At 39.2% G+C, this 13,972-nt stretch overlaps 1 protein-coding gene across 2 annotated transcripts in view; it reads left to right on the forward strand.

Annotated features, from left to right (window-relative positions):
- The window catches only part of LOC111254806 (uncharacterized), an 89,208-nt gene that overhangs the window by 42,726 nt on the left and 32,510 nt on the right, over nucleotides 1–13,972 (forward strand). For both annotated transcript variants that reach the window (XM_022816042.2, XM_022816041.2), the window contains 2 exons: nucleotides 208–254; nucleotides 8,625–8,706. In XM_022816042.2, coding sequence (XP_022671777.2) covers nucleotides 208–254; nucleotides 8,625–8,706 — 129 coding nt within the window. The remainder of the gene's footprint in view (nucleotides 1–207; nucleotides 255–8,624; nucleotides 8,707–13,972) is intronic.

Raw genomic sequence — 13,972 nt, forward strand, 5'->3', positions numbered from 1 at the left:
GCAGGGAGACGTTGCGCTCTCTAGCTGGCTCGAAATAATGATCAGAATGTTATCAGGCCAACAGTGCGCCATTCCACTCAAAAAGGACCCCAGCCGTTAGAAAATTCGTTTGCGAGACAAATACTGAATATTTACCGTTGCTCGCTTTTACCAATGGACATTTGGCGCTATGGTCTTAGTGTTATCGATAACTTTATTCCTTTTCAGACAGACGATTGACGCTGAAAGACCTGACTCTGGTGCAACAATCGAAAGTAAGCAAGAGAACTATCCACATATGTTTTGGGGGAAAGAATATTAGGCATGATTCTAAGCAGAGCTACTTTTAAAATTGAATTTTTTATATCCTGGGTTTAAAGGCAAGTTGTATTTAAATGCAATACGGAGTGAAAATACATGATTATTATATACAAAAAAAGCATATTTTAGAAATTAATTAAAATTTGTATAATAAAGGAACATTATGTGCCATGTCTGATAATACAAATGTCTGATAAGTGCATATTTGAATTTCGTAAAAATATAACTATTATGAGGACCATTTTGGACAGCGCCGTTTGTCTGTAAAAAAACAGATTCGAGATTTGCTCTCCTTGACATTTTGTCCTCGTAAAGCCGTGTCCGGAACAGCTAAAAAGCAATAAATGGCTTTCTTGGAACTTTGCAGACTGTTACTTGATGGGCCTTTCATTCATTCTAAGCTTGTGTAATTGTTTACAGCTTGAAAAAGCACTGTATGCAAATGTTTGTGTGACGGCTTCTTATATTTAACCTTCATTCATAACTGAAAATTAGACTTTAACGGGCACTAAGTCTTAAAATTTTTTTTATTTTTGTTAGTTTATGAACCGGAGTTCTTCTCAGTAGGTATTTCCATATTAGATCGATATTTGGCCATCTCAGACACTAAGATGCCGACAGCATATCATACTGCGACGTGGATTTTTAAATAATCTACCGAGATGTTTAACTTATCTATCCTGAAGCCGCGAAATTGGACGAGGGGCTAAAACATTCATATAGAACATTTCTTATACTAGTTTTGCAAAGATTCTATCATTAGAATTTTGAAAAAATCAGTACTCTGCGAAACAGCCTGGGTCGATGGCCAATGCGGAGAGTCAAAGAATAATTCCAACCAGACGTCTGAGCACCACCTAAAGCGCCGCTCTGAAATTTAACTAAGCAAGTAATATGGATAATAATACTATAGCCTACAGGTATAGATCTAGACAATTTAGCTTATTCTGACAAATGACTTTCGTATAGACTAAAAGTTCTTACACAATTCCCGGCCAATGCCCAGCTTCTTTGGCTAAATAACAAGATCACCTGAGGCATTGTCAATTTTAGAAAACGTAATCAACTTGCATGCCTTGCTCGTTTCTTCTGATTGGCTGATTTTTTGCTGGATCATTTGCTGTTTACTTCAGACATCAATGTCAAACCGGTAGACAAGGAAGATGTCTAGTATCTTAAGGTTTGATCTGCTTGATTGTCTAGAGCCAGACGATCCTTACTTTGCTTTTCATCAATTCAGCTATGAATTGCTATTTTGCGCGTTCATTTGGATCACGTAAATATTGTACAATGAGTCTTTAATTTTTTTACAATTTATAACAACTTGCAACGACCGATTACAATTATTTTGATTAGATCCGACTATAAACATAATCAAAACTGTGTAAAAAAACGACATTTAGTTGGCCAAGAAACGACCGGCCATTTTTCCCTACGTATAGTAGACGATTTTGCGCAGAAATCTATTCGAAAAATATAGATTTGCTTACCTTTTGTGTTACAGTTTCTATTCCCTCAATTGACAAAGCAGTGGTAGCCTAATCCAATGGTTGAGTGCCGTTCCACTTGCAAAATTACATGTTGACAAAAACATTTGTGGATGGACTGCTCATAGTTAAGTGCTATAGATAAGTTCGAAGATAAGTTAAAATAAGTTCGAAAGATGCAACGACCCTCCACCCTCTAGCTTATTGTAGAGTATGGAATCGTTGGATGACAACATAGCGACACGTTTTATTGCCAATGAAAAATCTGCTCAGCAAGCAAGCAGAAATACAGGTAACTCTGCATGGATAATCGTACACCGTACGCCATGAATCCTTCGAATCGATTGCAGACGGTTACACTTAAGCTAGTTTAACATAAACGCGCCAACAATGGCTGTATTTGTTTACTCAGTGCTCAGTGGAAACAGGACACTCTATCGCAGCATACGCTATACCTGAATTGGTCACTTCCTTCTATGCTGTTTTTTCGTTCAGTTGTCGCCAAGTGTTACAAAAAAGTTCACGTAAATTACAAAGAGCCTCTCAGTCCGGCTATTTCGGTCCGTTATCTGCTGTAATGGTATTCGGTCGTACCTCTGTAGCCCGATCAAATGCAGCTGGTGCCACTTTGTCGCAACGTCGATTTCGCCTATCCGATCACCTTGTCCTGTTTCCTTGAGTATAAGGCAAAGTAGATTATGGTCTTTCGGTAGGACTGTTCTACTGCTGCGACTGGACATCAGTATTAGTAAATAACACTAGCACCATTGCTGCATTGCCTATGACGTGTTCCCAGACCGCCATTCCCAGTCTTTTTCTCGTTTTCTCTAAATCCTTACCGTTTCCTAATGATTAGACACTTCTTTGTGTCGTAAAAGAAGAGAAAATGACGAAAAATGAGGAGCAGCACTTTTGCTCCCTTCACTTTGAGGCTTAAGGTGGTGATATATCTCACCAGAGAATAAGGTTTTTTGGATGGACTGCTCTGATGGCAAGACGTGTGCTTGTCAGGTTCCAGTAATAGCCTTCGAACTGATGATGTTGTCAGGGAATTTTAGGCGTTGTAGGGCATATTGGACTGGACCAAAAAGGCCAAGGTCCAGGTAGGAGAACATTACACGAATGTGTCCTTCGTCTTCTATTAGATTCTGTTATAAACTCTTCACACTGTTCCTTTCTCGTGTCTACTACTGATGGAGCTCGACTTCAGGCCAGTTAGTTAATGGCCACGAGTCAGCCGACCCGTGGCCTTCCTCCAAAGGACATTGTTGGAATGACCACACAGCTCAAATGGACCATCAAATAGGATAAGAGAATACAGTGGACGAAATACTTGCCGCTCACACATATTTCTGCTATTGTAATGTCACCATTGTTTCCCCCCCCCCCCCACACACACTATTACTAGTAACACTACAAGTACGCTATCGCTCGAAGGGATTACTCGTTAGGCACGCTTGGCTTTGCAGTAGCATTCCTTTGGACTACACGCCATGTCCTTGCCTGTTACGCGCCTTCACTTCCCGCTGGCGCATAGCCATTTTTTGGCCCATCGGCTGGTTTTCCGACGCTGGAAGAGAGGTTCAGGGTAAGCAGCGGTGGCAGCGAGGTTTCGATACTGTTATTGATTTTACTGCGTTCGGTGCGAAATACGAACAAAAATGAAAAATAATAAAAACAGGAAAATACATAAAGAAAAGGGCGTATATATAAAGAAATAAAAAAAACAGCTAATATGAACAATTTACTGTACATCCTGCGGCGAGCATATATGAAGCGACGCGGCTAAATAACGTAACGAACAAATGTGAGCGCATTCCTATTTGTTACACATACTGGCTCCTGCATCCCAACAAGAAAAAATCGTCTCCTTAAAAGCCTACATTCAAGCAAAATCCCGTTTTAATGTACTTTGATCAAACATAACAAAACGTACCTCGTCAATATCAGCTTGTTGAAAGTACACTATATTAAACTTAAGTTCGAAAGGGCTGAAACCGCTCAGGGCCAGTAGTCGCTCAATGGACTCATCATCTATAAGTCAGTGAGTAAATAACGCAAAAGGTAAATGTAATATTGTTATGCATTCTAACCGTAAGGATCGTGAGCCGACGTTTAAAAATGTATGTGATGTAAAAAGTCACTGAGCTACACTTAGAGGCCGGTACTTTGTGTTTGTGTTTTCGACGTCCAGATACATTGCCACCTTAATAATTGATAAAAAAAATTTAATAGTAATAACATTAAAATAGATAAAGGCTTAATTGAAGAAAAAAACAAGTTTTGATGCTATTCGAGCAGCTTGAGCCAATAAACAGTCAAAAACTACCTGAATATATCGACGTAGTACAATAGGGCGAAGAGTGATATCGTTATGAGAGGACTATTAGCTGAGCTCTACGATCAGAGTTGTGCAACGAAAGCCGGCGATCGAAGCAGAAATGAATGTGATCCACAACAAAATTTTACTTAGTTATTATCAGTCCCTGACAATGAGTCCGTCCAGACGTTCCTCACAAACTGTAGTTTACTACGCTTGCAAATAACTTAAACAAGTTTGTTTGAAGCCCACGACACCGATAGTTGCACCACGCTCGGTAAGCCAATAATTATTACATTCATAACCGTTATGGATCTCGAAACCACGTTAAAAACCGAGCAGCTTCCACCTGTTTACGTTTATAACAGCGGATTCTATAGATTTTCGGAATCATATATTGGCTTAGATTTGTGTAGGTTCTACATGTACATAGGAGGTGTCTCTCGTACCCAAGCGAGCCTCGGTGGACAACTCATTTTTCCTTTGTGGGTTATTTATCTATGCACGACCTGACCGACCAGGTTTTCAAAATGGCGGGTAGCCGTGCATCTTCTAGCCGAGTTAATATGGACTCGGTTGAACGGACGCTGTTCAGATATCGTTGAGCCACTAAGCAGCGTTTATCTGTGAATTTCAAAGAACCGTATATTTCAAGATCACACCGCTATTTAAAACGTACATTTTCTCCGGTCGTTTCTGAAGACCCATTGGCTTCGCGCTAACCTAGATAAGAGTTCATAATACTGTACACGGCAACGGCATTATCTTGGAATACTAACAGGACACTTATTTACAAACTTGCTATAGTAAGATAAGATTGCTACATTTAGCCAGGACTACTTTACTTGAATCCGTTATATTCTATAGTGGCTTTGTGTAAACATGACTAGAAATAGAACAAAAAAGTGATTTCGGCCAAAAATGGCGAGAAAAAGTCGAGCAGAAATGGGTATCAGTTTAGATATAAGAGATAGTTACGAGTACACCTTTAACAAGTCGATGTCCTCAACGGATTCATATCGAGTGTTGTGATCTAAAGCGATGTTGAAGGAAAGTGCTGGACATAAGACCCGAAACATTTATTAGATAGAGAATACTAGATAAGGCATAATTAGTCAAGCTTTTACAACTTAAAGCCAAAAATATTGAATTTGTAATAAACTATTCGTGACGCACTAGGACAAGGGAAGAAAATTTCCATTTAGACAATAGGCCTCTTTTGGTTTTTTGTAGTGTATTTTAAAACGTACATGGGTGTTAAGAAAAGTATGATAACGCTTTTTTGACGAAGATTTTTTGTACGCATGCAGAACATCATTCTTCTTGTCCGCTATCCTTACTGCTAAAGAAAAGCCAGTTCTTTATAAAAAAAAAAGCAACAACAAACTTATCATGGTAAAAAACGGCGCGTTATTGTTGCAATTTCAGCGCAGTCTACTATTACATTGTATTATCCGATCTCTTCATACTAAGTAGGTCCCCACAGAAATTATGAACTACCTTTTATGCTCAAAAATTGACGGCATACGTCATTACCAATTTTCATGTAGCGCCTGAAAGAACCGGCTAAGGCAAACCTTATGATTTTCGACAGGATTTAGATCTAAAAGGGGTCAAAATTGAATCAAAATGATTGTAAATGCCATTTTTGACACATCTGGATGTTTGGTACGGAAATTAATAGCTGCCTTCCTCAGGAAAATGCCAATGGGCTTAGCTTTATTTATTTGAGACCAATTACCTTTTCGCACACGTTCCGAGTACTCGTATTTTTGAACCCTTCAAAGATATAACCCTGTTGGATCTTTAATAACCCTTCAACAAATTTACACATACCAATATCGCTTCACGTACGGCTACGCGCTGCGCGTTCTGAAAACGACTAGTGAGCGATTCGGGCCCAGAATCAAAGCTATAATTGAGATAAACTGAAAATATATTAGGTAAACGTGATCGTTAAGAATGACGCTTTTAGCATATGCAAGAGAAATCATTAAGTACAAATATATGTTCTTCTTTAGATATAATTTCAAAAACAACTCATAAGCAACGCTCCATGTTTAAACTATCGTATGTATAGCCCCATCTACAGTGTGTGGTAGCTTTAACCAATTCATTAAAACGGGCAGGTGCAACAAAAAGGCTACTCTTTATTTCCTCTATGTTCTCTCTACATTTTTGTTTTGAAAATACTATTCGTCCAAGCAACACTCGAGTAGACACTTCGTTTTCCTTCTTGTTAAAGGTTTCATGGTCCTGCCATCCTTCATTTTATCCCAGACGGCTCAGCGGAAGTCGTTGGGCTCTGCTATCCGAATGGACCTGTTCACCTGACATATATATCCGCGCCATAGCAGCTGGAAGAGCATCATTTTCATATAGTGTTCCGTGTTATGTAAGTGGTAAAAAGGTTATGATGGCTATTTACTTTTGGATGTTTCTACTGGGGATACCTAACTTTGCAGTGTTAGCTTGTATGATGTTTCGGCCTTTAGGAAGGAGGCCATGTGCGACAAGCTGTTTATCAAATTTCTGTTAGGCTAGCAAAAGCGGCAGTCGTTAGACTGACTCGGCACTTACAAAAGGCATCTTTGTTTGGGCAAATGCAGAATAAAGGTATAGTTCAAAGCCTGGTCTAGTTTGAAGGAAAAATGGGTGTCCGAAAGCCTAAAAAAGGGACTGTAGCTTTTTGGACCTGCAAGGAGGGAAACCCAGTATTCATGATAGAGGAAAAGGAGACTACTTCTGGAGAGGAATCAATATATTTCTGGAATATGGTCGCTATCACATAACAACAAGTAAAATTTAGGCAACGGAAGGCCTTCGTCCCTAGTCTGCCGATTACATACAATTGGTCGAACTCGAATCATACTTGGGGCTCACACTGACATATGCTACATGCAGCACGTTCTATATGTACACAACGAAGGCTGGCGTTAATAATTGCTATTATGGTTTTTCTTTTCGCTTCGCTTTGATGAACTACGAAGGCATAGTGAGGTCTGGCACAGTGAAAACAGCGGTTACAAAAGAACTTTTGGAGGGTACGTAATTCGTTGGTTCAAATGTGGAACTTTTTAATGAGTGATTCACCTAACGTTTAAATACACATGGTTCTAACCTCGGTAGAGTGTTAAAAAATGCCCGCCAAAACGCTGTCAATGTTGAATTATCTTAGCGTTCCAGGTCCTTACCATTGTCAGCGGTTCACATTTGACATAGTCGACAGTTAGAGTGAAGTGAGCCTGCGATAAACTTGCCAGCTATAATGCATGTTTTAAGTGCCGTTGACAAGTACATGATCTATATTAGCTTTCCCTAAGAACAGAACAATGTTGCACAGTTTTTAATAGACGCACTTACGGCTTCTGACAACAAAAAACTGCTTGGTTGTTAATTGGCCTGAATAGATATAGCTTTGTTGCCGCGGTAGTTGTCGTAGGACGCAGGCGTTCAAGAGACTCCACACGTAGAACAGATCATTTCGACAGCCCGTATATGCGTACTGTGTACTGACATACCCGTTGATTTGAACTGATAAAACGTAGTAATGGCGTACGCTGGGTCTGCGGATGGGTTGCCACTGAACCCAACGGCCCGTAACACGCTGGTGGTAAATACCATTGTTTCGATGGCAAGCGTCATAAAGGTAGCCTAGGTGGACGAGACGGAAGATGAAATTTGAACTAATTATCGATTGTTTAGAATATGTGGATACGTTTCGTGGTTATTTTTAGCGCGTCTTCGATCGAATTCAGATCCATTTATTTCGGTGACGAACTCGTTTAGTTAGACGTGTCAAAGTTGACAAATAAATTCGCTGGTACGAGATTCAACAAGAAATCAACTAGTTAATCTGATCTAGATGCATGTATCGGTGTCAGTCCGATCGATAAAGCGTTTCTCGGATAAAAACGTACGAGCTTCGACTAGCCACGTGCATGATTTAAGACAGGAAACAATTACAGACAGATAAGCAGCCGACAATTACAGATAGCAAAAGCTGTCCTTCGAAGCTGTATCTGAAGGGATACAGGGAGGCGACATGAACACGTTGGCTATCAGTAATAGTACCGATCACCCATAATCTGCACATGGGTGTTTAGGTTGAATAGGGCTAGATTAAAATTGTTAAGCAAAAAGTAGGAATCATTAGAGTACTATATTTACTTTAGTTTAGGTTTGAATGTTTTGAACTAATGGTTGTTTGAGAGGAAGGCCGAAATCCGGCTTGCCGCTGCCGGGGGCCGAGATTTACTACACGTATAGATACCTATAGAGTACATTTTAGTAGTTTATTGGAGCTTTTTCGATCGGCTCATCGTATCGTCTTAGTGGGATACAACCCCCTAGGCCATTCGCCCACGTTACGTACACTTTCAGTGATTCTTATTTTGTCACTTTAAAAAGGGACTATTTTGGGATCTGGCATGCAACGTTTCCGGCCATGGAAGAAAGCGATTTTTAATTTCATTAAAGTAATTCATAGTGTTCAATGATCGTAAACCTCATTTCAGGTGTCGAGGATGACTATGAACCGGAGCTGGCGGCGCTTGCCGATGAGATTTCAATCGACGAGGAAGCCACTCTACCTGCGCTGTAAGTGAATTTATGTACTTTTAACGTCGCGATACATTAAAATTTCTATTTTCTAAAGGAGCCGTCTGTACCGTAATGCGGTACTTAGAAGTTTGTAGTAAATTTCAAGAGAAATTAATATTGCAAAACCTATGAAAAGGAACTATAAACTTTTAATTTAATAGTAATTTTTATTCTATTATCATTTCAATAGTTCTAGGGTTACCCACGCTTTAGTTTAAGTGTTATCCTTGTTAGGCACACAAATGCGTTGAAAGGCAAGTTATGAAGGTGAAAGAGTTTTAATTCTAGCTTCTTTTTTTTTTTATAGCTCGCTACCATGCAGTGAGCCTATGTCTTGTCTGCCTTTTTCTTGAAGTTACAAAATGGTTCTGTAGCATTTAACTATTAAATATGTAGTATATTTAAGAAGACGATGATATCTCTAATTTCAATGAAAAATACGCGACGATACTGTGCAAAATTTGCGTATGGCAGCCTGAGACTGACGACACGTGAAAATATGGCTTACGTTTAAAAGGGTGCTTCCAGATAACCGTCAGTGAGCAGCAAAATTAATCATAACATGTGCTAAAGATTTTTTTTTTCTTAAATTGACTCAACCTTTCCTCCTGCCATTCGCTGAATGTTTTATCTTCTCTTCGTAAACTGAGGTGTCGATTGTGGGGCAATTATAACCAGAAGGTTTCCGTGTCGCGCACATTACTGCGTGTCAATGAAGAAAGGAGGAGGTTTTCCTGTCTATAGACGTTCGAGAGCGATAGTTCGATCCTATGTCACTTCCCTGGGAGCACATAAACCAGTATCTCGTGGCAAAAATAATCATATAATTTCTGAACGTTTCACTGGTTCTACTCTAAGGGTCTATTAATCGCATTCACAAAAACGTCCCCTTCAAACACTTGTTTAAACCGCAATATGGCAGATCACACAAATGCATAAATAATCGTTTAAAGAATCGTTTCTCTTCTCAACAATTGTTGTTGAAACTCTTTCTCCTTATTTCCCGATATGTCCGTCCCCTCTTTACGGGACGACCTGTCATAATCTGCGTATTGCATTGATAGGAATAGATGAACCCGTTGGAGGTTAGCCCACAACGACGGTGTCATCGATGCGTCCTAGACCCACCTTTGTATATCCTTTGAAATACGTTTTTTCACAGAGAACTATGCTTCTTCGGCTCATATCCCTACCTTCGTTCTTTGCGCTTTGACTTTGAGCGCAGCGTTTTGACATGGGACTATAGGGCAGATTGCTGAAATTGGTGTGCTATTTTTCCCACTTATAGATATATATATATCTATAAATATAAATAGGAAACAAGCTCTTTCGGATTGTTTTTTTGGTTTCTATTGCCTTCAAAGCTCTCTTTTTTTTTCTTCTCTCTCTTTTGCTCTGCTTTATATGTTCGGTATAATTTCGTTATACAGTGAACGGATTTTCATATCGAACTCAAGACTTCCAAGATAAATACTTAAGATAAATTTTATAAGATAAGCAAAAAAAAAAGAATTTTCAGCACCTATTATGTTTCGCTGTTTGCCAAAATCAAATAGCTACCGAAACAGAATAGGAAATTTGTGCTACATGTAGTGAAAACTATATTCAAGGATATTTTTGAAGCTTGTCTACGAAGTACCAAAATGGGCATCTTGAAATCGAAGGATCACCCGCACCGCTTGGCCATTTGAGGTAGATGGACCGATCGAAGACATTTTTGAAAAAAATGGTCGGTAGCTTGTATGTTTAGTGATAACATGAATTGCACTCATATGAGTATCATTACGTGCCTTAAATCTTTTATATGCATTCAGAGTTTCGGAATGAACATCGCGTAAATACGACTTTTCATTGCCTATCAACATCGTGGCCGGCATCGAGCAACACGCGGCCCTAATGACCTATTTCTACAAAGAACTGTCACCATTGCAAAACGTGTCTCCACGCAGATATAAAGCAGAGTAGGAATACATGGTTTTAGAGTATACGCCAAGTCCAAATTCGTTTACACCGAACCAATGAGGCTATCCAACACGAAAGACCCGATAGGCGAGATTCCTTATCACGACAGCGCTAAACGACGTACGGCAAGCAGTGGAAGAGGCGCCCTGCAAAAGCTTGAATAGAAGGCTTTTTTGCACCTATCATCATGTTTTCTTCGACGAATTATTATCTTTTTCGATTACTGGCAAACGAAATAAGCGTCCGTACATATAATACTGAAGAGGGATTTCAATGCCTGGCTGGGCGAGTTCTTTGATGCCTAACCTAGACATTTTTTGGCAAAAAAAGAGTAGATATTGGTTGGCATATTGGACAATGACGGCGAGTGCAGATTTGGACTTTTTTTTTAAGTTACTGATGGGAAAAATGACAGATTTGTTTTCGGACATTCAAAGTAGAAAGGAGATTACCATGGCCATTTTTTTATTTTGATCGGTGTTGTGCCTATTCTTTTGGGCGTTTTCAGAAAAACGATTTTTATTTGTACTAAATTAATTATTGTTGCTTAGAGCAGCAAATTGCCCACATGGTGCTTACTCAAAATAGATTAGTTACGCTATTGAATAGAAATACCCGACCAAAAAAGCAAAATGAGTAGTAGAATTTTATATATTTAGCTCGTTAAGCTGTCCAAATTGATAACTGTGATAAACTAAGTGAAGGATCGGATTTTGTATTCAGATCACATTTCCGACGATAGCCCCTTCTATGAAGAATTCAACGGAAATTTCAGAGGGACGCTTTATGCGTAGATAGTTTCTCGGGTGTAAAAATAGTACCTTAATTCAATCTGTATTCTGAAATGCTTCAAGCCACTCCGCAAACCCCAGATTTCTTACCTTCATCCTCTTTTTACTTCCTTTATGGAGTACGTTATCCGATCTGCAATGCCAGTTTTCGAATTCTTGATATAGCCCATATAAAAATAAAGTATACTGGTGAACTTTGTGCCTCTATTGCTATTCATAGTTAGATAAAGGTTTTATTTCGCCGATGTAGTATTCACATGACTGTGCTTGCTTTCTTTACCTCGACGAAAAAGAAACGTAACTACGACACAAGCGTGACGTGTCGTTGTCTTCATGGTGTTTTCGATTACAGAATAATGTATTAAAACTGAAGTTTTTATGTATCACTTATAGTACTATGTTAGCCTTCCATTTTTTGACATGAGACATATATGAGAGGTTTTTTTTTCTAGAGTTGATCTCTCATCTGTTGGGTAGCCTTGAAGGTTAGATTGCGGTTTAATAGCTACAAAATATACAGCAACGAGTTCAAAATGTACGGCTACGTATGCCCGTTTGTGATCTTGTGGAATGATCTTCGTTTTCGCGTCATTATGAGCCGTCGCCCTGATTTTGTTGTCGATTTTGCGTTCAACCCCCCTGTAAAGCACCATTCCCAGTGAAAGTCTCTGAGAACAGCCCTGTATATCAGTGGTCGATCCGCTTAGGGTTTTTCCCTGTTTCTAATGGCTACCGCACTGCTGAGATAATGTACCTCGACAACATATCATTGTAGCATATGTATCAAGTCACGCTCCGATTTCTCTGGGCTTCGTTACCCAAGTTCCACTAACTTTGGTCACGTAACGAGCTGGGTACACCGTACTGCACTGAACACGGTACTGGCTTTAATAGTTACTCATTGGTAACGTTATACTGGCCATCAGTTCTTCTGCTCACCCTAAATCAATCTATCGGTCGCAAAATTGGATAACAAGAAAGATGAGAGCTTTGACATCAATGCAACGAGTCGAATCTACACTTTCCTATACAACTAACCTATGATATAAATGTTTAACTATAGAACCGACTTGTGTAGGGTTTTAGCTTTTATACTTTGGTAACTTGATAATACAAGAAAAAGATACTCACCGATATATGCTATACGTTTATAAGAGATGTCTATAGGCGAAGTTTGCTTCGATTGCTTTGTGAGGGCCAATAAACTTAGACCATGTTACCCCATAATGGATCTCCTCTGCCAATGTAAGTACTAGCCGATATTAGCAGGTTACCAAATTTAGGAGCGGTCCATTTATAACTAGCAATCGTAGCCTAGAGACCTAATTCTTTAGACCTTTTCCGTTTCTAGACTTTGGACAGGCTTGAAGGAAGATGGCAGTTATAGATGTGACGAAATTTTTCTTCAGGTAAACAGTCGTATCATCTAAAGGAGAGTTGGCTTCGTATAAGGCTAGCGACGGATAATGTCGGAGGATCAGACTCTCTTGTCTACAGCGTTGGAATGGCCGACTTGAGCGACTGGCCAATAATTTTATTTTGCATGGCTGTCGGCTAAAATCGGCTAAACCGAGCTAAAATTAGATGACGGACATAAAAAGTTACGATATCCATATGGTTATATACATGTTTTATGATTTAAACAAATAATTCAATGTGAAGGAAACAAATATTTCTAGGTATTAGGTGAACTGTCCTAGCTGCGATTTTTGACAAAAATGTTAACAAATGAGATATACATGCACTACGAAGTAAAAAGAAATATGAAGGAAATATTACTTCGATGCGAAATTTTCCTCCTTAATCATAATAATAGCGTCACGACATAAATGTAAAAGATTTTTCCCTGGAATGAACATAGGATGGGCACTGCAAACGACTTCAGAAAAGGTGCATTCGTTTACCATCAAAAACCGTTACATGTATGTTAGGATCGAAAGTACAGAGGTTACTTCATTGATGAACGACAGGATCATGAGCTCGAAAGATGGGACAGGCCTGGTTGTATAATCAGTATGGAGGAACTCTGCAACAATTCATTACTATGCAACATATGAAATTTAAAAAATGCTCTCAGTCGCGTTCTAGGCGGTTTACAAATGCTGCCTAGACTATGATTGGATATCTATTCGACTGAATGGATGGACAAATTGTTACCTCTCTGTTTTGATGTATCGGCCGCATGGAGCCAACAGATGGACACACTTATTGAAACCATAAAGCCGAAAATGACCAAAGACAGCAAGCCATTTTACAGTAAACTTTAAGCGCGACGATATTAACGAAAATTGGGTGGTTATCGAACGATTAAACACGTGTGCGGTTGTATCTGCCTGGTTCATTTCAGGAACCAGGTAGTTACAAAGGAAAACAATGCGAGAATGCTTTACCACAGCCATACGAAGCTCGTCGTTAACAGAACGCAAACATGGATGATGAAATTGTTATTGCTTTGGAATCATATGAGCGCTACTATTTTAGCAAAATATTTAGATATTTAGAAATTTACG

This window comes from Varroa destructor, unplaced genomic scaffold (genome assembly GCF_002443255.2).
Source record: "Varroa destructor unplaced genomic scaffold, Vdes_3.0 BEIS01000007.1, whole genome shotgun sequence".
NCBI lineage: Eukaryota > Metazoa > Arthropoda > Arachnida > Mesostigmata > Varroidae > Varroa > Varroa destructor.